This window comes from Siphateles boraxobius, unplaced genomic scaffold, assembly GCF_051911475.1.
Source record: "Siphateles boraxobius isolate OS27281-9 unplaced genomic scaffold, OSU_SipBor_1 55, whole genome shotgun sequence".
Taxonomy (NCBI): domain Eukaryota; kingdom Metazoa; phylum Chordata; class Actinopteri; order Cypriniformes; family Leuciscidae; genus Siphateles; species Siphateles boraxobius.
Genome location: NW_027509181.1, coordinates 6674462 through 6700968, shown reverse-complemented (window position 1 = coordinate 6700968; position 26507 = coordinate 6674462). Strand labels below are relative to the sequence as shown.

General features: G+C 36.2%; 1 protein-coding gene across 1 annotated transcript in view; it reads right to left on the bottom strand.

Moving 5' to 3' along the window:
- Positions 1 to 26507, bottom strand: part of heatr1 (HEAT repeat containing 1) — a 44941-nt gene that overhangs the window by 11040 nt on the left and 7394 nt on the right. The window contains exons 10-40 of the mRNA XM_077205949.1: positions 26309 to 26413; positions 26085 to 26202; positions 25093 to 25200; positions 24853 to 24948; positions 24651 to 24733; positions 21076 to 21287; positions 20647 to 20768; positions 20166 to 20360; positions 19639 to 19807; positions 18429 to 18577; positions 18021 to 18213; positions 16271 to 16443; positions 15980 to 16135; positions 14787 to 15029; positions 13196 to 13327; positions 12962 to 13065; positions 12732 to 12878; positions 12412 to 12530; positions 12041 to 12162; positions 11837 to 11965; positions 9517 to 9747; positions 8056 to 8185; positions 6896 to 7065; positions 6754 to 6806; positions 6541 to 6664; positions 4950 to 5090; positions 4523 to 4824; positions 3196 to 3346; positions 2952 to 3110; positions 1897 to 2031; positions 1710 to 1814 (exon numbers count right to left, since the gene is read on the bottom strand). Of these exons, the coding sequence (XP_077062064.1) occupies positions 1710 to 1814; positions 1897 to 2031; positions 2952 to 3110; positions 3196 to 3346; positions 4523 to 4824; positions 4950 to 5090; positions 6541 to 6664; positions 6754 to 6806; positions 6896 to 7065; positions 8056 to 8185; positions 9517 to 9747; positions 11837 to 11965; positions 12041 to 12162; positions 12412 to 12530; positions 12732 to 12878; positions 12962 to 13065; positions 13196 to 13327; positions 14787 to 15029; positions 15980 to 16135; positions 16271 to 16443; positions 18021 to 18213; positions 18429 to 18577; positions 19639 to 19807; positions 20166 to 20360; positions 20647 to 20768; positions 21076 to 21287; positions 24651 to 24733; positions 24853 to 24948; positions 25093 to 25200; positions 26085 to 26202; positions 26309 to 26413 (4576 nt within the window). The remainder of the gene's footprint in view (positions 1 to 1709; positions 1815 to 1896; positions 2032 to 2951; positions 3111 to 3195; positions 3347 to 4522; positions 4825 to 4949; positions 5091 to 6540; positions 6665 to 6753; positions 6807 to 6895; positions 7066 to 8055; positions 8186 to 9516; positions 9748 to 11836; positions 11966 to 12040; positions 12163 to 12411; positions 12531 to 12731; positions 12879 to 12961; positions 13066 to 13195; positions 13328 to 14786; positions 15030 to 15979; positions 16136 to 16270; positions 16444 to 18020; positions 18214 to 18428; positions 18578 to 19638; positions 19808 to 20165; positions 20361 to 20646; positions 20769 to 21075; positions 21288 to 24650; positions 24734 to 24852; positions 24949 to 25092; positions 25201 to 26084; positions 26203 to 26308; positions 26414 to 26507) is intronic.

Sequence of the window (26507 nt, the reverse complement as noted above, 5' to 3'; positions counted from 1 at the left end):
AGCATTCATTTAACTTATGTTCAAAACGGCAGATTCGTTCTGGAACTAAGCAACTAGGTCACTGAATCACAAATACGCATAACTCTTTCTGTGGCTTGTTTGGAACTATTGTCATTGGAGAAATCGAGCAAAAACAGAAAATATTTGGAATATTAGGCTGTCTAAAAATCACATCACAATATTCACTCTTTGTGTACTGAACTGTTTTATAAAATCATTATCACATTTGCAATCGCAAAAATATTCTGGAAATATTTTTTTTAATATCATATGTTATAATTATGAAAATAACTCATACTAGGGCATTTTTTTCCATCACATTTTGAATTTTGGGTTCAATATTAATTCTGCTGGCATTTTGATAACATCTAATAGATGTAACCCCTGATAACATCTAACCCTGCTTTAAGAGAAACATAAAACACGACAAAACATTAACAGTTTTCTATGTTGTTTTTTGTCATTGGAAAGAACGACATATTTGGCTTTAAAGCATGATTTAAAAAGAAATGTGGCAAATGTTATACAAAACATAGGACTTCATTAATTATCATTTGAATATTGACAACATTAAGCTACATTTGAAAACATAATTGTGTATAAAGAGGCATGCCAATATTCTCGATTTAAAGATAGTCAAAATTAACTATAACAAACAGGTTAAACAAGCCATAGCTTAAATTTTAGACGTGGTGAATGAAGTTCGACTGTTCGAGGTTGTGATGGTCGTCCGATATCCCTTCCCAGTTATTATGCGTACAGCAAATTTTCTTGTATGAATATAGTCAATTTCTAGTGTTTATATCCGAAAAGAAACGATGCTGGGATATGTTTTTGTATTTAGCGCGCTCACCGCGATGTATGTTTTTTCTGGGCTTGGGGCGCGCAGAATCTGATGACTGGCGTCAATGGTTCCGTTGCTTTCATTTTGTTCATCAATTGATGTTGCGATGATAAATGTATATCAAGTCATTCTCGAGTCATACAGTTCAAGTCAAGTCAAGTCTCAAGTCATTGGATCTCAAGTCAAAGTCAAGTCGAGTCATTTTCTTAATTTAGTCAAGCAAGTCTCAAGTCCTTAAATTTGCGACTCGAGTCTGACTCGAGTCAAGTCATGTGACTCGAGTCCCCCATCTCGGATCCTCACAGTGTGCTTACACAGATAAATGTGGGAGCGTTTGAAAGCAGCCACCTATAAGCAGCTACAGAATATACCCGGTACTACCTGTGTACTGCAGAAATGCTGGTATCACCACATTTTTAACATTTCAGTACTGACTTGGTAATTTTGACAACACAACCTGAAAATGAGGATTGGTTTGAGATAAAGGAAAAAAAAAAACTCTCAACTAATGCCGTTAATGCAGGGAACACTGTCAGCTGGTACATTACTATAATATTAAAGGTTAAAAGTAACAGTCCAAATAAAACTTTTTATTTAAACTTTTTAATGATGAAATTATGATACAAGTATGTTTCTAAATAAGTAATTAATAAGTAACGTAGTCCAAATATTTAACAAAATACTCCTCTCTAGAGTTAACTAACAAGCTAAGGAAATTGAATGGGTTTCCAAATCCAAAATTATTCTTGAAGCAATGTTTTAAAAGTGAACATAACTGGTATTATTTATGCATCTAAAATTAAAAAGAAGTGGTCTTAAGTTATTAGAGGAAGTCTTCTTTCGCACTAAACAGTAGATTGCTTACCTTGAAGAAGAGAGGTCTGAAAGTGACTTCTGAAAGTTTCATAACCATCACTAGCAGACAGTCAATCACATAACCCTCAATTTCACCAGTCTTCTTTATATCTCCCTATTAAATAAAGTTATATTAGTAATCATCAGCAAGTGCACTTATTGAAAAACGAAAATATTGAAACAGGGGTATGCAGTACCTGGCAATGCTGGGCACGGAAATCAAGAGCAGACAGGAAAAAGGAAGTGAGCTCTGACTGGTGGTTGTTGAGTTGGTCTTTCTCCATGTGAGTGATATGTTCCTTCAGGATGGTCATCAGTGGACCAAGACGTTTCTGCATCATGTAAGAGAAGGGAATCAGCTGAGAAATAGTAATAACAAGACTAGTAATATTGCTAGTAATAACAAGGATTTTTATTTATTTATTTATTTATAAACATATCTTTATTACGAGGATTAACCCCTTGAGATGAAGCGTCTCGTCCTCCAATACATCCATAATAACAAGGATTTCAGTTTGTTGAGATTTTTGCGGCAGTTATTTTTTAGAATTTTATGGAAACACTTTTATAATTACGATATGACATTACCATATTATGTATGGCAGTAGTCACACGACAGAAAAAAGCAAAATGCAGAAAGTTGTTTATTTTTTTTTATTTCCAAAGAAACAATTTTTTAAAAGCTGTTACTTTTTTTATCTTAGTTATTAAAAGAACAAAGCAGCAAATTAAAAACACATTATTTTTGAAAGAAAGATAGTTTAGAAGAGTTTAGCATTTAAAATACTACAGAAACAGAATAATCAAATGTAAAACAAGACACTGCACAGTCTTCAGATGAATTAAACATACTGATTCCTTATTAAAGCTACTAAAGTTATTCAGCAAAGAGCAGCATGTTTTTCTCTATTTTTTATTAACATTATTGACAGACGGCAGCAAGAATGCTAGGCTACTTTCACTTATTGACAGACTAAATGCACTGATACACAATGACAGGATTCAATTTTCTCAAAATTGTTTAAGTTCACTTAACCAACTACGTTTACATGAATACACATCAAGACAGGGATTTTGACAACTTTGTGTGTATTTGACCATTGAAGCGTGACAGTCAGCTTTCTCCGTGCGCACGTCGGGTGTGTGTCAGTCAGTGAATGAATACTGCTTTTTCATTTTTAACATCAAGCTTTATTCTCTCATTCATGCATGTTTCAAACTCTTCGGTATTCAGTAATACACCCAATCCTACCTGATGAACATCCACCATGTCGCAGTAGCATTTTGTGATTGTGGGAATGAGGACCCTGGGAGGCACCTTTGTGGCAAGAGTGGAGCTGAGAGAGGCGAGACGTACAGACAGCTGAGGGCAAGATGTCAGTTGCTCAGCTAGCAGAGTTAAGCGGGTGACCTAGAACACCAGGAAACAATGAGAAGATTCAAATAAGAACCTTGTAAATAAAACTTATTTGTCTTGAAGTAACCCTGATACTGACCTGAGAGATAGTGTCCTGAAGGTAGGGGCTGAGAAAGTGTGTTAGCGTCTCTGATACGCGCTGTAGAGCTGTGACGGCACTCAGCAGGTAGATTTCATTTTTCAGAAGGTCCTTCCTCTCTTTCAGAGTATCTAGCACTACAGGCATCAGCCTAAATACAACACAATAAACAAGTCATGAAGATCATTCACTTCAGTAAAGTTTTAAAATAGTATCATTTTCAATTCCCACCCCTAGTGATTTAAAGCCCAAAGCATACTTCGGTTGATGTGAATGCTTAGTGTATGCGTACAGCCAAACGCATAGCCTTTCAAAGTAAACTTAATTTGATATTGTGCGTGAACACTGGTGCTCAACACATGCGCACTAGAAAGTTTCATCCTTGTCCAGTGTCTGCACTATTTCTATCCAGAAGTTATGACTGATAAAAATGTATCTTTAAACTCCTTAAACTAGAGTTGCGGGAATTTCTTAACCCCTTCGCACAAGCATTTGACTGGGTGGGAGTTTGTTGCTACTTTTTCGTTAGTTTGTTGTTGCCAAATTTTTTGTCTATCTAAATCTAAAATCTAAATCTAGAATCAAAAAGGAATCAAAAGTTATGGCATTTGGAACCATGGAAGCCTTTTTATTAAAAGTCCAAAACTCTCTCCAAACAAGTGATCTGAGTCTTTTACTGAACATAAGAACTACTTGCATGTGTAAATGCCACAAAACATAAAAATATTTATATTAAATGCATAAGATCCTGGTTGATGAGTGATGATCTCCCAGCGAGTTTTCAACTGTGCACTCTTTTGCCACACGGTAAATCAAATATCTATTGGTTGAACTTCCAAATGACATTGGAAAATGATTGTGATGCGATCGGTTCCAGGAAGTCCTATAGCTTTAGCCAAGCAGGATGTCATGTCACTTGACATTGAGATTTACTCAAGATTTACACATCATGTTATGCTGTGTGGGCTTGTTTGAATTGAGACAACCTGCTCTGAATAAAGTTGTGCAATTTACTACGGTTTACTAATGCTTTATGCAGTTACAAAGCAGAACGTGGCGCAAAAGCCTCATCTGTATACATGTGCCTCGGTGGCAACTTTTTATGGTTTTACATCATTAAATTGTGATTGGTTTGAGAGATAAGCTAAACAGCTAAATTTAGTGACTACAGATTGAGCCATAGAATGTGTTTATCGGCTGACACCGATCTGCTGCCAATCGATTGGAGCATTCTTAATGCTGATGACGATATTTACATCATATACACTGTATGCATATGCTAACGTACACGTAAAAACCAAAGGCCATACTATGGGATTAACAGTACCTGTGTAACTGTGGTATAGCGTGGGCTTTCAGTGTGCTGGTAACTTCCGCCACACACAGCAGAGCACTTCCCACTACGTTTTTCTCCTCGTCTTTATTAGCAACCAGCTCCACCGCTTTGCTCAGCACTGGTATAAATGCCTCCTGGTGGCCCGTGCCAAAATTTCGACACAGAAGCTTAAGACTGTAAAGGGCCGTCTGTCGATTGATAGCCAACTCTTCTTCTACCTGTGCTGTGACCTGTCCGTGGCTCCGACCTACGGTGTTCAGGAGGTTGCCAATGAGCTCCAGAAGTACAGTAATCTGTCAGAAATATTATAGGATTATGAGATGAGCTAACATTTAAAAGCATTTATTAATGTAGAATGGGCAGTCTATGGTTATAAATTAATTAAAATCAGTTTGCGCAATGACGGTTTTTATTTTACCTGTTCCTCCAGCCAGTGTGTCCGCTGCTGTAGTTTGTTATTAAGTAACTCCATGGCCTTCCTTCTAACTGACGCTAACGGATTACCCATCAGTCCTCTCGTTACCATAATGAAGGTATCCATGGGCAGCAGGGCATTAACCTAAAAGTTACATAATACAGCATGTTTTATGCATATGCATGCTCAAATGAAAGTGTACACAAAAAAATAACTATTCAATGAAGTCGACAGTTCAAGAAAACAGACTGTGGGTTCAGTCAGAATAGAAAAGTATCATGTTACGATTTCTGCAGTATATAGTTAGGGCTGGGTATCGTAACAAAATTTTCGATACCGATACATTGCCTTCAATACCGGTTCCTGAACGATACTTTTTTCGATACCAATTTTATGAAACTAGTTTTAACAATATAACATTACCTAAAAAAAACAAAACGTTTATTTTTTCAGTTTGTTATTTGTTTCAGTTCATATTTCAGTCTGTAAAAAAGCACCAATGCTAAAGTTTTCTATTTTCCCTCATCATTTAACAACATGTATTCTTTACTTCAATGACCTCATTGTTTCTGCCTTAAATTAATGCATTGTTTAACAATGAAATTGAATGAAAATTATAGAAATGCATTACACACAGTCAACTCTGATAACAGATCACTCTAAATTGTAATTTAGACACATGCATTTTCTGTAAAACTGCTTTGAAACAATATGTATTGTGAAAAATTCTATACAAATAAATGTGAATTGAATTAAATATAGGCTACTGGGGGGCGGGATATATACCTCGTGCTCAGCACACATGAAGCTTGTTGCAAAGCACTGGCAAAAGTAGCCTAATGATTATGGATGTGTCGGGAAAAAATAGCAAGGAGATAATTTAATTGTTTATTAATAAACAAGTGTTTACTGTGTGTGTTGGCTGCAAAGATGAATATGGCGATGCTGACTCGTCATTCCTGCAGTAGTGAACTGGCGCGCGCCTATATGGATTAGGTAATCAAACTATTTATTTCGAATTGTTTCGTTTAAAAGTAGACATATTTTGACCGTCTATAGGACTATTTCTCATGTCTGCGCTTTTAAGTGCCTTATCAGATTTACCATGTTGCCGGTCTTGGCAGCAATTATCTTGTCGAAAATATTGCATAGCATGCTTCTGGCATTGAGTCTGGTACATAGGTACACTTTTGATAATTTTCTATCTATCTGGGTTGGGACGCTTACACACACACACTACAGCCTCACGTGCGACGAGCCATGTCTCTGGGCAGCCGCATAAACTAATGTTTTTCCGCCACAGCCAATCATGCTGCATACTTATTGTTTCACTGATATTGACGAGATTAACCACTTAGGTACCGAAATTTGGTACCGAAAAACAAGACATGTTTCGATACTCTGTAGTATCGAGGCAATTCGGTCGGTACCTAAATAGTACCGAACTCGATACCCAGCCCATATAGTATGTATATTGTGCACAGTATGAAAACTGACTGTATGCTTGTTGTTTGATCAGATTGTGCATTGTTAGGACACCATGTTAAAATGTCAATTAATACAAATATATTTGTATGAATGCAGCGATTCCTACCTTGTCCAGGGTGTCATAGGACTTGCTGAGCAAAGCTCTCCAGAACTTAGCCGTGGGTTTATCGGAGTTATCCTCAACACATCGAGCAACTGCATGGATGTAGCGCAGAACCTCCTCCAGCAAACTAACAAATTAACACAGACATTACACCACACAAACAACACCACAAATAATCACCATCAAGTCAAGTACTGTAGCAAAGCTTCAACTCACTCGTGCTGAAGAGTCTGTAAGGTGCCTTCTGTCAGGTGCTCACAGTCAGCCATCTATCAGTCAAAAAATGACACATTTAGGATGTTTATTGAAAAATTCCCGGGGGCATTTTAAAATCAACTGCTTCCAGCACTAAACATACCTTCCCAACGAATCTCTCAGAGGAAAGTAGCTGAGCCATGAACGAGACAGAGAGGAATTTAAAATGGCGGAGGTCTTTGCTGCTATGTGCTTCGAAATTGAAAATTAGATCAGAGATGGTTTCTTCCTTCTTCGCCACACTTCTTCCACTGGTCCTATTTTTCTCCGGAGCTGCACAGAGAAAATATCAAACAATTTCCTTCTCTGTCCTCTATTTTTTAGTTTAATTTCATACATCTAATTCTTACAATTAGGGCTGGGTATTGACCCAGATTTCAAGATTCAATTAGAGTCCTATTAATAAGTTCTTGATTTGATTCCGATCTCGATTCAATTTCATTTAGATGTATATCAGCTACAGTACATTTTTAAGGAAAAACAGGGAACCTTGTCAGTTGGTACATTACTACGATAAAATACTACGAAAAATAATGAAATAATGAAAACTGAGTAAATACATTTAAATTGCACAGTTTTTATTTTGATTTCAAAAAGTTTCTACACTAATTTATTGAAAAATAAACATTTAAACAGTGGCTGACAAATTCTTTTTCATGATTTATTCAAACATGCAATAAATAAAACATCACGGGGTCAAGTTAAAATCTAATAAAAAATGTTTAGCTAAATATTCTCTAGAATCTTTTTGAGCTATGAGCTATGGACACTGAATGGCTTTCCTGAGGTAAATATAACATTATGTGACACTGTTTATTGACATGACAGCTGTTATATTGACATCTTTCTGTGGTTGAAACGCTGATTGAGCAATTACTTGAGAAATAATACATTTCACTAAGCTGTACTGTTTCTTTAAAATACCTTCTGATGTTCATTATCAGTTCAGGTGAGAAATAATACATTTCACTAAGCTGTACTGTTTCTTTAAAATACCTTCTGATGTTCATTATCAGTTCAGGTGTGAAAGCTTTGAATGCTGAGACTTTGTTTCTTATCAAAAGTAACAAAGCTTATTGTGATTATTGTATAGCAGGCACACTAATGAAAATAACGATTATTGAAGTTTGATTCATGCATCAACATAAAAAAGAATACTCACATTATATGGACTCACACAGAGATGGATTATTTTTCTAAAAAAAATTTTTGTTCTTCTGAAGAAAAAGTTTGAGACATTTCATTGAAGTGGGTAGTTCTTACCGTCTTCCTTGTCCTGTGGTAAAGTCATGAGATACTGCAGAATTCTGATGAGGGAGGTCAGCTGCTCCTTTATCTCAAACTCACAGCACACCGTGATCCAGAAGTCCTGATCTGTCTCTACAATAGACTCCTGCACAACACATCACACAACCGTGTCTACAAATCCATAACAAAAAATGGGTTTCCAGTAGGGCTGCAACAACTAATCGATAAAATCGATTATAATCGATTATGAAAATCGTTGTCAACGAATGTCATTATCGATTAGTTGGTCTGCTTACGTCACGGGGAGCGTTTACTGGTACGCACACACACGCAAGGTCTCTCTCCCTCAGGCGCTCTACACGGTTTGGAGCAGTCTCTTCTGTCTCGCATGCGCGCTCTTGCTTGCGCGCTCTAGATTTCGGGAGTTTGAACTAATTCGCGGGCATCAGGGAGCCGCAATCAACATGCGGGAGACTCCCGGGACTTCCGGGATGTCTGTATTTTGTCTCGAGCATCAGGTTGTGCAATCAGTTCGCTCGCAACGTAAGTGATGGATTAAATAGCGCTACCGCAGAAATAGGTTAAATTAAAACGGTGTTTACAAAGTAAAGCATTAAATACAAAGGCAGTTAATAACAGCAGCAGTAAAATATTGTTTTTTAGTCACTGTACTCAGTGGTTTTCAGCGAATGCTTGTGCACTAATGCATAATTTCTCCTGTCCTTTACTCAAGCCTGTTAGCTTGCTGGGTAACGTTACCTCCATTCCGTTCTCTTTTTATAGCATTTGTCTACTAAGTTTTAATTGTTTTTCAAACGCGATCTACTGCGGCTCTACGTTCACACAATTGTTTTCAGTCTTTCTATATTTATTTAATCAATTTATCCTTATATTATATTCTTTTATATATTATATATATAATATATATTATATTCTTTATCCTTATATTCCTTATATATAATTAATTTTAAATAAAAATTAAATGAATTATATATTTGAGATGTTTTTAGTTTGTTTTTAGTTCAGATATTCACATCTGAACATGTCTGTAAATTTGTTTTAACAAAAATTGTGTTAAAACATAATATGTTGGATATCATTTTTTTAACAATAATCATGTTTGTCAACTTGCCATCAGCAATTATCATTAAAAACAATGCAAATATTGATATTAGTAAAACTCAATGTGTGGCTTTTGCACTTTTTAAAGTACACTTTTACACATAAATACCCTGATTTACGGTTTTATTTAGTTATAATAAAAAAAAAAAAATCTAATTTAATTTCTATCCGATTAATCGATTAATCGAAAAAATAATCGTCCGATTAATCGATTATCAAAATAATCGTTAGTTGCAGCCCTAGTTTCCAGTGTACCAAAGCATTTTTTTACGATAAATTGCTTATTCAGTGGATAAAACCCCAAAATACCAAAACAATTGTAGATTTAAAAAGGATGCATGAAACTTTCTGTACCTTTTCAGCCCCAGTTGCACTAACAGATGTTTGTGTGACATGCTGCTTAAACAAGAGCAGCATCAGGACCCAGAGGAAGCGAGACGGGCTCAGCGTGCCCAGCAGCTGGCTGAGGATGGGTAAACGTCTGTGCTCGGGCACATGAGGCAGGGCATCAACAAACACATGCATGATGTGTGTTACCACAGTCTCCATATGCCCCTCAGACTGGGCACTTCCACCCTCATGTGCCTGTGGAGAAACAAGAATCAAGTGTAATGCACTAGACTTTCACATGTTATGAAGAAAACGTGACTTGGCCTTCCCTGTATGATAGCAGGTTGTGTTCGGTTGCAAAAGGACTGACATGTAGTTGCCAAGGTTTTCTAAATAAGTTATAGTGTTACGCAAATTATAGCATGTTCTAGGTGGTTACTACAGTATTGCTTAATGGCCCAGGTCACCAGAGCCCACCTTAAAGTCTCTGTCATATTGTGGTATCTACATATGGCTTGGGTCCCTTCAATATCAGTCTACAGAATCATCCAACAGGCAAAAATCATCCAAAATAGTCCAAATACTTACAAATGTAATACTTTTCCTGACCAAGCCCAATACATAGAAGTATCATTCATGTCCATAGTACAAACCAGTCTTCTCTGGGATTTTGTCGATAACGATAATTTTATGAAAATGAAATCCTTTATACAGGTCCTTCTCAAAAAATTAGCATATTGTGATAAAGTTCATTATTTTCCATAATGCAATGATAAAAATTAAAGTTTCATATATTTTATATTCATTGCACACCAACTGAAATATTTCAGGTCTTTTATTGTTTTAATACTGATGATTTTGGCATACAGCTCATGAAAACCCAAAATTCCTATCTCAAAAAATTAGCATATCATGAAAAGGGTCTCTAAACGAGCTATTAACCTAATCATCTGAATCAACTTATTAACTCTAAACACCTGCAAAAGATTCCTGAGGCTTTTAAAAACTCCCAGCCTGTTTCATTACTCAAAACCGCAATCATGGGTAAGACTGCCGACCTGACTGCTGTCCAGAAGGCCATCATTGACACCCTCAAGCAAGAGGGTAAGACACAGACAGAAATTTCTGAACAAATAGGCTGTTCCCAGAGTGCTGTATCAAGGCACCTCAGTGGGAAGTCTGTGGGAAGGAAAAAGTGTGGCAAAAAACGCTGCAGAACGAGAAGAGGTGACCGGACCCTGAGGAAGATTGTGGAGAAGGACCGATTCCAGACCTTGGGGGACCTGCGGAAGCAGTGGACTGAGTCTGGAGTAGAAACATCCAGAGCCACCGTGCACAGGCGTGTGCAGGAAATGGGCTGCAGGTGCCGCATTCCCCAGGTCAAGCCACTTTTGAACCAGAAACAGCGGCAGAAGCGCCTGACCTGGGCTACAGAGAAGCAGCACTGGACTTCAGGCATTTTGGCATTTCCTTCTCCCCAGTCTTCCTCCAGACTCTGGCACCTTGATTTCCGAATGACATGCAAAATTTGCTTTCATCCGAAAAAAGTACTTTGGACCACTGAGCAACAGTCCAGTGCTGCTTCTCTGTAGCCCAGGTCAGGCGGTTCTGCCGCTGTTTCTGGTTCAAAAGGGGCTTGACCTGGGGAATGCGGCACCTGTAGCCCTTTCCTATATCTCTATCCATGATATCGATCCATAACAGAATGATGATTGGATTAGGGATGGATGTATGGATATCTATCTATACAGATGCACAAACAATATCAAACTATACAGATACAATAGTACTGAATGATGTGTGTTTCACACAAGTGTTACAACTAACCCCTCTGTCTGTTACAATTAACTCTGCATATGGGTTAAGTTGTAACATTTAGACTTCTGTCACTTTCAGTGCAACTGTACGAAAATGGTAGGTCCTAGAAAAAAACTTTAAGTGTTCATTTGTAGCAGAGATGTGTATGTTGCTTGTGTAAAAAGAAAGATGAATCTAACTTTGATTTTAACTTTGACTTTAATTGAGCCAAAACCAAAATGTGTTAGGTTTTGCCCCGCTCTCCCCTATATCATGTTAAAAATATAAAGGGATTTTTTTTTGCCACTACATCTTGAATAAAGTATTTTTTTTTTGCAAAGTGAGTTGCTAATTACTTTGTAATTTACAATTACGATATTATCATAGACGATACATATCACACATCCTTGAAAATCAGTTACATACTGAAGTTCAATACCAAAGTTTTGAGGTTTGTGCAAATCATTAACACTCTCATGCAAATCAGACATTCAAACGCCTCGAATATATCAAACAGTATACAGAACATACAGATGTATAAACAAACCTTTATAAGAGCAGGGATAACTGCCTGAACAGTCTTGTTGATGACCTGGAAACTGTAAGTATCATCTAGTCGCATGATGTTGGCGCCCATGAACGTGAAGATGGGCATGATGTTGTGAAGAACCTTCTCCTGAAATCAGAGAGAAAGACGGTTACCACTACATTTGAATGCATGCGTGTGTGAGTGTTTCATGACTGTACTTACAGGGAATATACCCGCCAAAGCACCGAGCAGAAGAAGTGCATGATGGTGAGTTTGGGGCATGTTTGACATCCTGACGCACTGCACTACCAGCTCCACGTTAAATTTATCCTCCTCCAGCTCATCTACAAACACAAACAAATACAATATTTTCAAAGTTGCCTGACTTGGCACTCAAAGAAACTCGTGAGAAAGCTTGTGCTTATATTCTCAGCAAAGTGACAAAAACCTGGATGGTAATTATTTCTCAAGGTCAGCAAAATTATCTCACGCCCTCAAGTACAATATTACCATTCAGATAAGGCTTAAAACATCTGACCTCATCATAACAATTCGAATGTTTTTATAGTTATTTCATGCCAGGTGTCTGGTACCTTTGCTGGTAGAACCTCCATCAGGAGACAGTTTCTGACAGACATTCAGCAGGCAGCTGAGGATGAGTTGTTTTATGTACTCTATATTTTCCTGTCCAACTGCTGCAGGCTCCAGACATCTGTAGGACACAATGAAAGAGCTTTCACAATCTTTTATGTTAAATATTTCAGAGAATATTTAATCAAAAAAGTTGGTGAGATTTGATTTATTAATCTTGATTTGACTGGACCAGAGGATTTTCATATTCAAGACTTTGAAATGGGAAACTTAAGTAAATGTCTAATGTCAAAACATGGCAGTAGATGTTGTCTTAACACACCTGGAGAGCAGATTAAACAGAGCAGGCACAAGATACTGGGCTCTCTTCAGCTTCTTCTTGTGTTGCAGCAACTCTAAAATCAGAGTAACCCTTGGCCAAGAGACAACACCCTCCTCTGGGACTGCCCTGGATGAGTCTTTTGTTTTTCTGGGGGGAAATATTGCAAATTAAAATCTTAAAATTTTCCAGAACTGGAGTTTGGAGACTATTAAATAAGGACAACTGCGCACCTCATTTGCATTTTACTCCTACGTGTTTGCTGAACTGTAGCAGTAACTCTTTGTTTATCTACAGGCATAAGCTCATTGGCTACAAGCTCAGCATCCACAGCAATCTAGAAACAAGGACACAGCAAAACATTTAACAGGTTTATTATTGCCCCAAACAAGTGAAAAACATTACACATTTTTCTATATAATTTCAAAATATTTTGTTGTAAAAAAGAAAATTAACATTTCCCATACCGTTTTAAAGACGCTGTTGATAGTTTGGGCACAGGCAGGGTTTTTGTTACCCACGAGCAAGTCAAATAGAACAGAAAGAATTTTCTGTTGAATCTTTTCATCTCCAAGAGCAGTGAAGAACGGCTTGGTGATCTGAGGAAATATGAAATTGACTTACAAACAAAACTAAGCATAGAGAATGATCTTTGTCCAATTTGGTGCAACAACTTATTTATTTTATAATTTATTATTATTATTTATGATATATGTATTATCTTCATATTTTATTGACAACTATGTTAATTTATGACATTTAGTATTTCTGGAGTATGTATTAGCAAACCTAAAATGAGCAGTCTATGTGAAATGAGTCGTCTTAATGGACCCTCTCCAAGCAGAAGTGTCCATCCAAAAATTTGATAGAGACCCAAAATAGAACTCTAAAAAGTAATAATAATATACCTAAAGGGTAAGTGCTAGTGGTCGACCGATATTGTTTTTTTTGATGGCCGATGCCGTCATGCCGATATCTTAGAGAGCAGGGTGGCTGATATTTATATAGGCATATATATATATATATATATATATATATATATATATATATATATATATATATATATAAATAAATATACACAAACACACACACTCTTTGTATTTATTTGAATCAATATTTAATAAATTAGAAAAAAAAATCTTTAAAATAAACATGCTTATACTTTAGATGGCAACTTCTTGAATTTGCAATCCTATTACAGTATTTTTCACAAATAAAGTAATTGTTTAAAAATATATGAATAAAAAGGAAGTAAACGCTGTAACAGGGCACCCAGTAATCTGGTAATTTCATGCGCACTGGTAATCATTTTTTCAAATAAATACTTTTGACTTCGACGCGGTAACGCTCATTTTACAGACAGCACACAGTGAAAACGATATGAATATGACACAGTGGGCAACTGGATATAGCACAGCATATTTTAAAATGAAGGATTTAGAGTTTTTCGATCGCGTCTCCTGTGAAGCTGATCTTCTGTACACATTCACTCACTTCGCACGGACCGACCGTCACTCGCAGTAACACGTTTATGCAAGGCTACAAATGCACACTTCACAAGATATCACAGCTGGATTCGATTAAATCTGCAAGGTTTGTGAAATTAAATGTTTATTGGATACTTAGAGATTTGTTTAAATGATGTAGATGTGCATTTGCTGAATGTTGATGGTAAATGAGAAAGTATTTTAGCCTGATTGTTTGCCTTTTCGGTTACAAATAATATAAAAGCAAACGCTTTACTTTTTCACATACCATTTACTTTCTTTGTTTACCAGTTCTGTATAACAAAGTATTAGATATGACTGACAGAGATCGTAAACTAATGAAGATGGAGAATGTGAGTGAGCGCTGTGTGATCAGGCTCTACCATTCTGTTCTCAGCGCCGGCCGTCAAAATAAATGTCCCGTTTTCAACACATCGGACAATCAGAAAAACTTATTGGCTGATGCTGATATTTAAAAAATGCCAAATATCAGCCGATATATCGGCCTTAGCAATATATCGGTCGACCAGTAGTTGGTACACCCAAAAGCTTTTTCTAAACATCTACCAACCTGCTCGAGGGCAATAATCTGGAAACTAGGCATAGTAGGGTATGGTTTGGCTGAGGTGCCCAGTGCTCTAATGAAGACCTCTAGGCACCGAGGGTCTTTGACCAGTAAAGGCGCAGACGTCTCATTGAACTTGCTCAGCAGGAGCTTCAGTAGGAGGGCCTCATCTGGCAGGAAGGTGCATGAATCTGGAGCACACTGCTCAAGAAGTCGCTCCACAGCAGGCAGAAGAATGGACAAAATCGGCTGGACAAAGGGCATTATTATAAGATAAGCATGCCAAATAAACAATGGTTACATAACAAACAAAAGCCTCCAGGCCTACTAACTCTACTACATTGGTTGTCAAATGGTTTTGCTTCAGGACCCAGATCTTACATTGGACATCATGTGGCGACTCAACACAGTACCAGAATTATTTATCCAGGGCTCTACAGTGCGACAATTTTAGTCACATTTACGACCTAAAATTACTATGTACAATTGTGAAGAAATATTTAGGTGCATCTAAATTTCATAACATTATTTATGCAATTTTATTTGCAGTGTAAATGCATACATTCCACCTGTAAACATTTTGTACATCTACTAAATGTCACTTCAGATACAGCTTGTCACCTCTGCAGTGCAAATGTGGATTTCTTATACTCATTTCATTTAATTGGTATTTAGGTTAGAAAAAAGAAAAACTGTATAATGTCCCGGAAATCAATTTAAGGGAGACAGTATTGCCCCATAATGGGAAGGTTATGGTTGCTCCTAAATGTACAAGTGTTCCTAATATTTTTAATTATGAGTCAAAGTGCTCCTAAAAATTGTATGCATAGAGCCCTATTATTACAATTAACTTGATGCACACTGCCATGAACAGGCCCAATAAGCAAAAACATTTTACCCAAAAATAAAAATCATGTCATCATGAAACCAAAGAAATTGCAAAGAAATTTAGAATCCAAACTTTTCATGCTTAAAAGTTCTGGGGCCTATAGAGGACAAAAACATTTTTGAAAAGCAAGCTATACAAGTTCAGAATGACATGGTGAGTAAACGATGACAATTTTCATTTTTGGGTGACCTAATCTTTAAATAATGACAAGAAAATGACAATTTGACAACCTGAATGCATGGAATACGCAAAACAATTTCATATAAACCAAATGACTAAACACGCGAAACGAAGAGTTTGGTGACAGTACCTCTCCATGAACATCCTGAAGTGCTCGTAGCAGTGTTTTGGAGGTGTAGGCAGGGCAGCAAGGTGACTGCACGCACTGCAGGAGCTGCTCGATTGACGCCAGCTGCTTCTTCTTATTTTTAAGTGACACTGCTTCCTCGTACATCTTGGACAGTGCCTACAGTAACATCAAAAGTGTAATTTCTTAAAGAGTTTGATTTAGGCATCTTCCAAAAATAACGCAACATAACTATGATGTAGATGACAAATCCCGTTTTCCACAGCCATGATGGTTTGTTGTGGTTTGACTGACCTGGTTGATGTATGAAGGGTCAGCTATGATCTCCTCTGTTGATTTGAGAAGGTTCTCCACAAGCGGATAATAAGGGGAAGAAACAACCCCAGAGAGAGAATGGAGCACAGCAATGGCAGCTCTCCGAACTTCACACACGCCTGAACATAGACACACCAGCAAGGATGGCACCACTGCAAAAACACAAACACAGTGAAGCTCACATGAGACAAAGCCAAGAACAAAATCTCTCAGGAAAAAAATTCCGTAACATTTTATAGTAAGTGTACTATTAGTTTATAATTAATTATTAGTTTATAAACTGCAGTAAAAAAAAAAAAATTTTTTTTTAATAATTTTCATTTTTTGGCACAAATATAAAATAGTAATAAACATCAGATATTTACTGAAATATTCTGAAGTAAATAAAAATGTTGAGTGAAATCCAATGAGTGATTTGAACAGATTAATTGAAACATACAGAAACATTAACAATTCATGGAAATTAATAAGGTTTAATTCAGAGAGGGAATACAAATATCTTTGTGTTCTCATGGGACAAGGATAAGGGCTCGAAACTAGTCTACTGCATTCGAAAATATTTTATCTCCCAGTCTTATTATACATTATCAAAGTCAGTAATGCCTCTTAGATTTCTCTAGAAAAAAAAAAGTTAGAATTTTTACTCAAAAGAAAAGAATGAAGAGTTTTACAGTTACGCTATTATTGTCACACATACAAAATAGTACATTTACACTAGGCCTACACGATTTGGGGAAAATGTCTTATTGCGATTATTGAGGTCAATATTGCGATTGCGATATAATAAACAAATGGTTTCATGAGTCAGCTTGCTTGGTTCTCAAGGAAAATGCACACACAGATTAGTGATAATGCTCAAATATGTGTATTTCTCAACTCAAACTAGCAACAACAACAACAACTAAATGCAGTGTTTTCAATCTAAAACAATGTTTTTTTACTAAATTAAATAATGACATCTTTGCATTGCTGATTACTGAAAACCTGTTATTGTCTCAATAGTACAATAGTATAAATAAATGTAACAATAAATAAGAACATTTGTATGCTTATGAAAATAGGATATTTTGAACATTCTGTCAAGACAAACGGACATTTAAGCATGATGCAGCATGTTTTGTATTAACTCAGTCTGTGGATAATTTTTGGTGTAAATGTATTGTGATTGTCAAAATATTTGTTAACAGAATTTTGTTAAGTTTATTGACAACTTGTTACAATGTTTACATGGTACAATGACTGGTAGGCAACTCTTTTAATTCAAATCTTGTGATTTGATTCCAATCTTGATTCAATATCGATTCATTTGGATAAATATTAGGTACAGTAGATACAATTTAATTTTTCCTCAAGAAAAAAAAACTCACCTAATGCTGTAAACATAGAGAGAGACCTGTCAGCTGGTATTATTATTAAAGGTTAAAAATACCAACTCAAAATAAATATGTGTTTTTTACTGGGTTATAATAACAACGCTACAATATTTAAATGATATAAGTAAAAATGTAATAAATATTTAATATAGTGCAAAACTAATTTACACATTTGACTAAAATGTATTATTTTTTCTTAAAAGTAACAATGTTAACTATGAAACATAAGATTATACATGATTAAACTGTTTTAAAAACGTATTAAATAATTGACAGTCCTGTGTGGATGTGCAAACAGTCAAACACAAAAGAACATATATAACTAACCCGATTTGAGAGAAACCATATTGACATACCTGGTGAGGAACCAGATGCCAGTAAGTTAAGGGTTTTTTGTGGCTGGTTGCAAAGAAAAGTTTTTCCCACATAAAGAACCTGAGTTTGCAGTATGGCACTAACTCGACAATCCAACTGATCACCCAAATTTCCGTTGTAGCCCCATAAGAGAGAGAGAAACTTAAACATTGTTATCGGCTCATTCAGGTGCACCTGCAAAATAACAAAACCAGAGAGAAATTAGCAATCTTGCCAATGGCATGGCAAGATTGAAAATCATGTCCAAGAACTGCATATTTATGCAGACTATTAATGTTCCTCATATACATCAATAAAATTCAAATTCAACAGCATGTTATTCCTTCTAGAGAGGAAAAGTATATAGGCTAGTTGTCTGTTAAACAGAAACTTTGAGAAGAATACAGTACCTGTATCAGAGGTTGCATTAGGCTCCTGAAGCCGTGAGCCAAGGGCCCTTGACTAGCTCCTGATATAACCACGTCAAACAGACGGCACATGAGATGCAGGTAACAGCAGGTATTAGTGTCCATTTTCTCTGGGTTCCACCACGGCTCATCTGAAAAACACAACCTAGTTAACAAACTTAATTTTGTTACATAAAAATGCAATTTTTAGCAACAAATCTTTTTTTAGATAAAATCTGGACCAATTAATTTGCCCAAACAGTTTATAATTTTTAGAACATCAAATATTAAAAATTTGTAGTGAACTGAGCAGTAACTTTTTTTTTGCAAAATATATATATTTTTTATTCAGTAAAGATACATTTAATTGATCAAAAGTGAAAAAAGCTTTACACTGGTACAAAAAAATTATATTTCAAATAAACGCTGTTCTTTTGAACTTTTTCAGGGTTCTTTAAAAAGAAAAAGTAAGCACATCCGTTTTTAACAGTTTTGAAAATCAGAAATCAGAATATTAGCATGATTTCTGACCTAAACTTTTGAACGGTAGTGAATACAGTATATGGTGTACATTGATGTTCTGAAATGAGACCAATACCTCAGTAAAAAAAGAAAAGAAAAAAAAAGTGAATTTGTGTTTGTTAAACAATGTTGACATTTTTCAGGTTAAATAAATAAACATTACTTACACTATCAAGAAAACAATAAGTACCAAAACAATTCTATTTTAAATTTTTACAAGGGTAGGGCCGATGGACGATATCATGGCTGACAGACATCACGATGTTTAGCCGGCATCCGATATATTTAGCCGATATATATTTATATTTAGCCGATATATTTAAATGGTTTGTTATTGCTGCTTCCATAGACACCATTGTGTATTTTACAAACTATAAATGTATTGTTTTGCTATAAACTATATGTATTTAAATGTCTGAAACCTAAAATAAACATTATGTGGTTAAAAACACTGAACAATTGTGAAATAGCCTATGACAAGCACTGAGCGCGTCCGTCTTTGGCTCAGCGCCAGCCATAGCGCGAAAGCACAGTTTGAATCTGGCAGTGATGTCACGTCACTGTACCATCGCTCCGTAGTGCAATGGTCAGTTAATATAAATTGTAAGTTGCCACAAATGAAGACTTAATGTAATGTGTAATATTTATTACAATCATGTCACAGGTCACAGCTAAATAAGCAGTCCTTTACCTTTAAATGAGGAATCTGGACATTTAAGTGCATCGATGAAAAGCCGCAGGAATGACAGCAGAAGGAGGCCTTGTTCTCTCTCTGCATTGAGACCAGAGCTCATTTTCTGCAGAAACTCACCCAATACCACAAAGACCGGAAGACACTCATAAACATCCTCATTAGAAGCCTAACATACATTAGAGAAAAAGAAAGAGAAAATTAACATAGGACTTTACAATTATGTGTAATTTGAACTAAATAACATTGTAGATATGTCAAAAAGTCCAGTTTACGAACTGTTTGGGTCAAAATTAGATTTAAATTACCGGCACAAGTCAACACAAAGTACATGGTGCCAACAAAAACAGCAAGAGGTTGGTCTAATCAAAGCAGTATCGATCATTTTTAAAAACTATGGTCAACATCAAAAGGTCATCCTGCTCCAGAGGCTGATGAACATCATGAATCCCTAGTCAAAATCTTCTTGAAATTGTTACTGGCAAAAAGTAGTTTGAGGACATTGGTTCCTGCATTTGCACTCTGACCTGTTCAGGTTGGATTGTGTAAACCTGTATCAGTAATGGCTCCAGTAGCTTGTACACGCTCTGTGCTGTGTGGAGGTGTTGACTCTCCGTCATGGACTGCAGACTCTGTAGCAGAGCTGAACTGAACACCACAAATACGGCTCTGTCCCGCACACCGCTGCCCTGCCGGCTCAGGATATCACACATATTCTCCAGCTGCAAAATACACATGAGAAAAAATAGCAAAGACAATGTTGGTTCTGTATTAAGAGATTTGAAAGGAAACAACTTGGACAGGTTTGTGAAACTCTTAAAGACTCACAGACAAAAAGTCTTTCTTTGGGTGAAAGTATTTTGAAAAACGTTTTAACAAGATTAACTGATCAATTTTCTTAAAGAAAAAAAACTCATGCAGTTTTGGAATGAAATGAGGGTAAGTAAATGATGAGAGAACGTTAATTTTGGGGTAAATCATTCCCTTAAGCTTGCACATGACGCTTACAGTGTTTCGCTTAGTTGCATGATCCATGTTGGCCAAGTTCTTGACCAAAGTTGTTGTGAGCATTTGGTTGGCCACCTCCAGCACATCTGACGGAGAGGTTTTGACCAGAACATCCTTCAGGACTATAAAGAAAGACAAAGCAGACAAGAAGAATTGAATCAATACTGATTTAATTAAAATCGAATAAAATTCTGTCTCTAATACAAAGCGCAGGAAAAATAATATTAAGCAATGATAAAACATTATTTCATGCTGAACATTCCTTTTTTACTCAGACATAAGTCACATATGGAAGTTAAACCTTGTGAATGTAAAGTAATATCTATTGGACATTTCTTCAGGGTATTTTCCAGAAAATACCATTAAAGAGCAGGAAGAAATAAAGGCAGCATTTCAAATAAAAATGTTTTTCCTGCCTGTAAAATGTACCTTTGGCCCAATCCTGAGTTAGAGGATGCTTGGAGAGCAGAGTGGTTTCAGCAACAGAAGATGTCAACTGCAGCTCCACACTCTCGGGCGCAGCATTGGTCAACACCAGAAATGGCAGGAGCTCCCAAATAATCTGTGCCTTAAGATCTGGGTTGCCCTCAATAATACGTGGGTCATCAAGAACTTGCACAGCCTCTTTTAGCACTGAACACCTGCAGAAAACAAGACCAGATAAAGCATTTTACTAAAGTATGTTTATTAGTGTGGAAACATTATCATTATGAGTGTACATCAATATGGATTGATGCATCATAATGATTGACTCATATAATGATATATTATAAAAAATAAAAAATAAAAAAAAAGATATTTAAAATCTACTTTTATTTTGCCACGTATGCACTAGGGTTATAACTTCCTGTATCATAAAGATGCAGGACAGGGGGTATTAATATTAAGTGACATGGGTATCTGTCGCACAGAAGCCAATGGCACATGTCATTATGCGTATTGGCACATCCGGTCTCCATTGGCATGTGCCAGTGGATAGTGACATGTGTCACTGACATTATTGGCATTGACATTATCGCGGAACAGGTTGCCATCTTGTGACACCTCAGTAGTGACTGACAGATGAGCTGAGCAGCTATACTGACGCAATTGTGAAACAAATGCCTATATAAATAGCCTACTTTAGTGATCTTTTTTAAATAGATGTCAATTAAACGTTTTAAAGTCAGTATTTGTTTCTCTCAAACATGTCAGTTTGAGACACATCAGTAGCCTATATGAGTGGCATATAAGCCACTGAATGTTAAATATGTAATGCAAAGGTTGTTAATCACGCAAACTGCCCATCCTAGGAAACACAACGAATAAAACAGAAGTTACTACGAATGGCGCATTAACAGTTGCATCCATTACTGTAACCTTTATTTTTGCATGATGCTGCATGCACGCCAGTAGGTGTCAGTAAGTCCACACTGGCCAGCGCAAAATAAACTAAAACTGGCGACAATTGAGGAACATCAGGGTGGTGTATTTGTCATTTGTTTGAGTAGCAACTATTAAGTACAGTAACAAGGTAGCAAATAAAAAAACGAGTAATCAGAGTCTCTAAAACTTGTGACCTGTCGATGGATTGCTTCATGTGCCAATGACATTGTCGCGGTACATGTTATGACATGTACATGCGGTACGCCGTATGTTATGACACTCCAGTAGCGTAGCCGCTGTATACGGGAGCATTGTGTAGATGTGACATTATGACATCTACAGAAGGAATGCATGTTCAGATTTCTAAAAATTTGTTTATTTCTTATTACATAATTCCTTAAATGGATTTGTAAAATATTAAAGCCAGATGAGTAGAAGAAATGTGCAGAATGCTACTCCAAAATGCAAATTATTGGACAGTACCGGTTTCTTGGAGCAGAAATCAAAGGCAGAAAGGAGCAAAAAGTGGAAATTTCAATAGAAGTCACAAAATTACGGAAGAATAAATTAAACTGGAAAATGTACAGTAGCGATCAAAATAAGCGTAAATCATCTTTTGAAAGTATTTGACACTGGTATTGTATTGCTTATGCCTGGAGTGCTTATCGACAAGTGTTTAAAAAAAGGCTTTGTTGTTGAATCGTTCATTTTAAAGATTTACACAACACAAACGCGGATTCATCCAATGACGCAACAAGTCTTTATGAACAATTTTTTTTAAATTATTAGTTCAAATTAATATATTTATTAAATAGACTAAAGCGATGAACATTTTGTCCAAAACTCTAATTTGAATGTTATTTTGTTTAGTTGTCAAATGTTTTTTTCTTTAGAATTGTGGGAGAATCGAGATCTCCATTTTACGCACAAAAAAAATTGTGATTCTCAATTTATCTAGAATCGTGCAGCTCTAGAAAGGAGCCGAGAGAAAGAAAAAGGAAAGCTACAGGAGGGCAGAAAACGGTGCAGTAATATTTTCAAAAATACTGGTACTTTGGTACAAAGTGAATACTGAAATTGTAAAAATGGGTCACTACAAGTCTTTCTGCGGTTCTGGGATTTTACGGAGATCCGACTTAATTACCCGCCAATAGGCGGCTGATTTTAATTTTAATTCGGCAGATAAAGAGACCTATATGAGTAGTAATTCAGAACTTGCGGCTGTTTTATTAGAAATAAATAAAATACTGTGAATTTCAGAGATCAAATGCAACTAAAACAAAGTTCAAGTTCAGGGAAGAAGGAGGTGGACGTTAAACGTAACTTTAATCGTAATAAACAAGCAACTAAACGAAAGCAGCAGCAGCAGAAACATACAGGCATATACAAAAAGCAGCAATGAAAAATGGCCACGCTCCGCTTTATACCACAGTAACGTAAATAAAACTCGAATACATTAGCTCATCCATGAACATGGTTTCTGCCTGAGGCCCGTCGGATTACTGAAACCGATTGCTGTCCATCAGCTGTGGAGGTGAACACGACAACTCCCATGATTCCACACTCATCCACGGTGTCATCAAGCTTCACCTTTGTTATTGTTTTAAACATAAACGGTAAAAGAAATGGACACAGCGACCCCCTTGATTTCAACGGAGAAAACTGAAGCCCAATTATAGTACTCACTTCCTGATGGCTGAGCGTACTGCGCAGGCTCAAATTGAGCTTGACAACAGTCTGACAGTTGTAAATCTTCAAGTAGCTGTGCCAAGACAAATCTGAATCACCTAATTCCTCAAAAATGTTGTTGAAATATTTTGTCCTGTTGCTTTTATTGACTATCTATGGGCTTCTCCCTTGACTTTATGCCTCTATGTCCTCCCAAATGCCTCATTGACAGTAAAAGATTGCCTGCGAGCTTCTCCTCCTGTCTATACGGTAATTTCTGACGCAGTGCAGTCTATTTTTATGACGCAATAGTTAGCTTATTTTTACAAAAACGGCTTCTACGGGGCCATAACGTAAGATACAAAGTAATGGAGCCTTTTATACATTGTCGTGTTTCTTTGGAAATAAATAATGGACAAATGAAGACTTTGGACGCCTCAGATGTAAAGTTATTCGCTGTCAAAGTGACGCCAAGATGAATGGGAGTCAATGGAATGCTAACAGCAGGTGAAGTTATGCTACAATGGCGGCCCCCGCGAGGCTTCAGTTTCCGGCTGATGGATTACCCCCTTGGTTTTAAATAAGCAACCGCTAGTGGCGAAACTTACATGCTGTGCCTTAAAATTAGTCAGAATCCCCTACGCTAAAAATGCCGGAGCTTTCTTTCAAGGCAAGCTCACTGAGTTTTGCTTAATAGAAACATTTTTGAAGGCTACATTCTAATTTTTTTAAAATTAATTATTTACATATAAATAAAAGTTGTGAATCATAGTGAAAAAGCAGTCTTGGGTGTTTGGTGTGATCCACCCCTTGGTTCTGTGACCAATTTGATGCTACGCCCCTGGTTGTCATTGCACAAGCAGTCATCAGATTGATGTTTTGTGTCCGACTTGATATTTTTGTCATTATTTGTTCATACATTTGTATAGTTCCAGATTTAAAGAAGATTTTTAAAAAATCAGTTAACTAACCAATCTGCGGATGGTTTGATGCGATGAAGAAGTGAAATCAAACAGGAAACAGTCTCTTCTGGATCAACAAGTCCCACGTGAAGCTGTCAAGCAACCATAACTGACAATTAACATTTAGATTGTACAAAAAGTAAGACGAATTGAAAGTTTACATAAAAAAAATTAATAATAAAAAAAGACATTTATGACGAGGTCATCTTACTTGCAATGCTTTAAGGGCAGACAGCACAACCTCTGATGCTTCATCCTTTACTCTCTCTAGCAATGAATCTTTCAAAAATGCCTCATTAAAGCCATTCTGCTCCATAAAGACAAACAGACAAAAAGCATCTCATCTTTACTTCATCAATGTGCAGCTCTTGGATGTTCAATGGGATTATATGAGAAAAAACAAGGTGAAAATGGTAAACTAACATCAAAAGAGAATAATAAAGATACACACATGTTGTGAGGTGAGGATCTTCGTCAGGTAATCTACTGCCATATTTCTCACAGAGGGTAGTGGATGATTCAGGCTGAGCATCAGAGAGGTGTCTGACTCTGGCAGGATCTGCATATAAACATCATTTTAAAGTCTTGTTTTAGTTTTATTAAAGGTTTACTTAAATGATTAAAGCCATTGTTTTTTAAACAGCGTTAACATCTGATTCATTCTATTCTCTCTGATTTCTAAAAACTGATTGGAAATTTAAGAGCAGGTTGAAAAGATCAGAATTGCATACACAATTTACCATTGCAGATCAGTAAATGATGGAGAAAGACCATCTTTTAAAGGTAATTATAAATTATACCAAGATGGAACATTTGACAAACGTAAAGTCATTTGCAGTCATTGTATGGAGAAATGTAATCACTGAAGCTCAGCATGTGAAACACACTCAACACGTACACATGCAAGGTTTAATCAATAAAATGAAGTTACTTTAGTTTATATATTGGTATTTTACATAATATTATATCATATTTGCATTTACAGTCTGTTTGAATGCTGTTTAAGGTGTAGTCTCTTTTTGTTTGAGAAAATAAAAAAAATTCTAAATATATATTTTTTTATATATAAAAAATATATAAATATCTCTATCTATAAATATCTCTATTCTATATATAAATATCTCTATGCAACTGTTTTATTCTATAGAGGGTAAATATCTCTTTACACAGCGCTTTGTACTACTTTTTAGTTCGAATACTTCTGATTGGTCAATGACGGCATTCTGCATATTTTTTGTATAATTGATTGTTATAACAGGCGACTGATTTAATATGCATCAATGCCAGTTTCATGTCACATTTTAAATAATATCAGTTTCACATCAGGGTCCTGATTATCCTGTCAGAATATATTTTGTGATAAAGGTCAGCTGACTAGGTAACAAATAATCCATAAAATTGTAAAGACAAAAAAAAAAAAAAAAAATCAGCATGGTTGCCTACCTGATATTTTCCACAGCTCATAGTAAGAGAGATGAACTGATGAAGCAGACTTTTTTCATTGTCAGATAACACATTTTTGACACGATTTTCCAGTGCCACATCCAATGCACATGGATACCTACGAGTAAAAAAAACACTCAAAAATAAACAACACTCCTTATGATTTAATAACATTTTAGGAGCTGTACTAGACTACAAAAATGCAGAGGTGACTATAAACATACCTGGATTCAAACAGTCGTACAGTAGATTGAATTCTCTGATTAAGAGTTGAAATCCTATCCGAGGGAAGCTCACTGCCGCAGGAAACATACTCCTCAATAAGCAGCCTGTTCAAAGCAATAAATGTACAGTACAAGATAGATTTAATAAAGCAGACCATAATACATGCATAACGTCCAGGGTAAAGAGAGTTTTATTCAT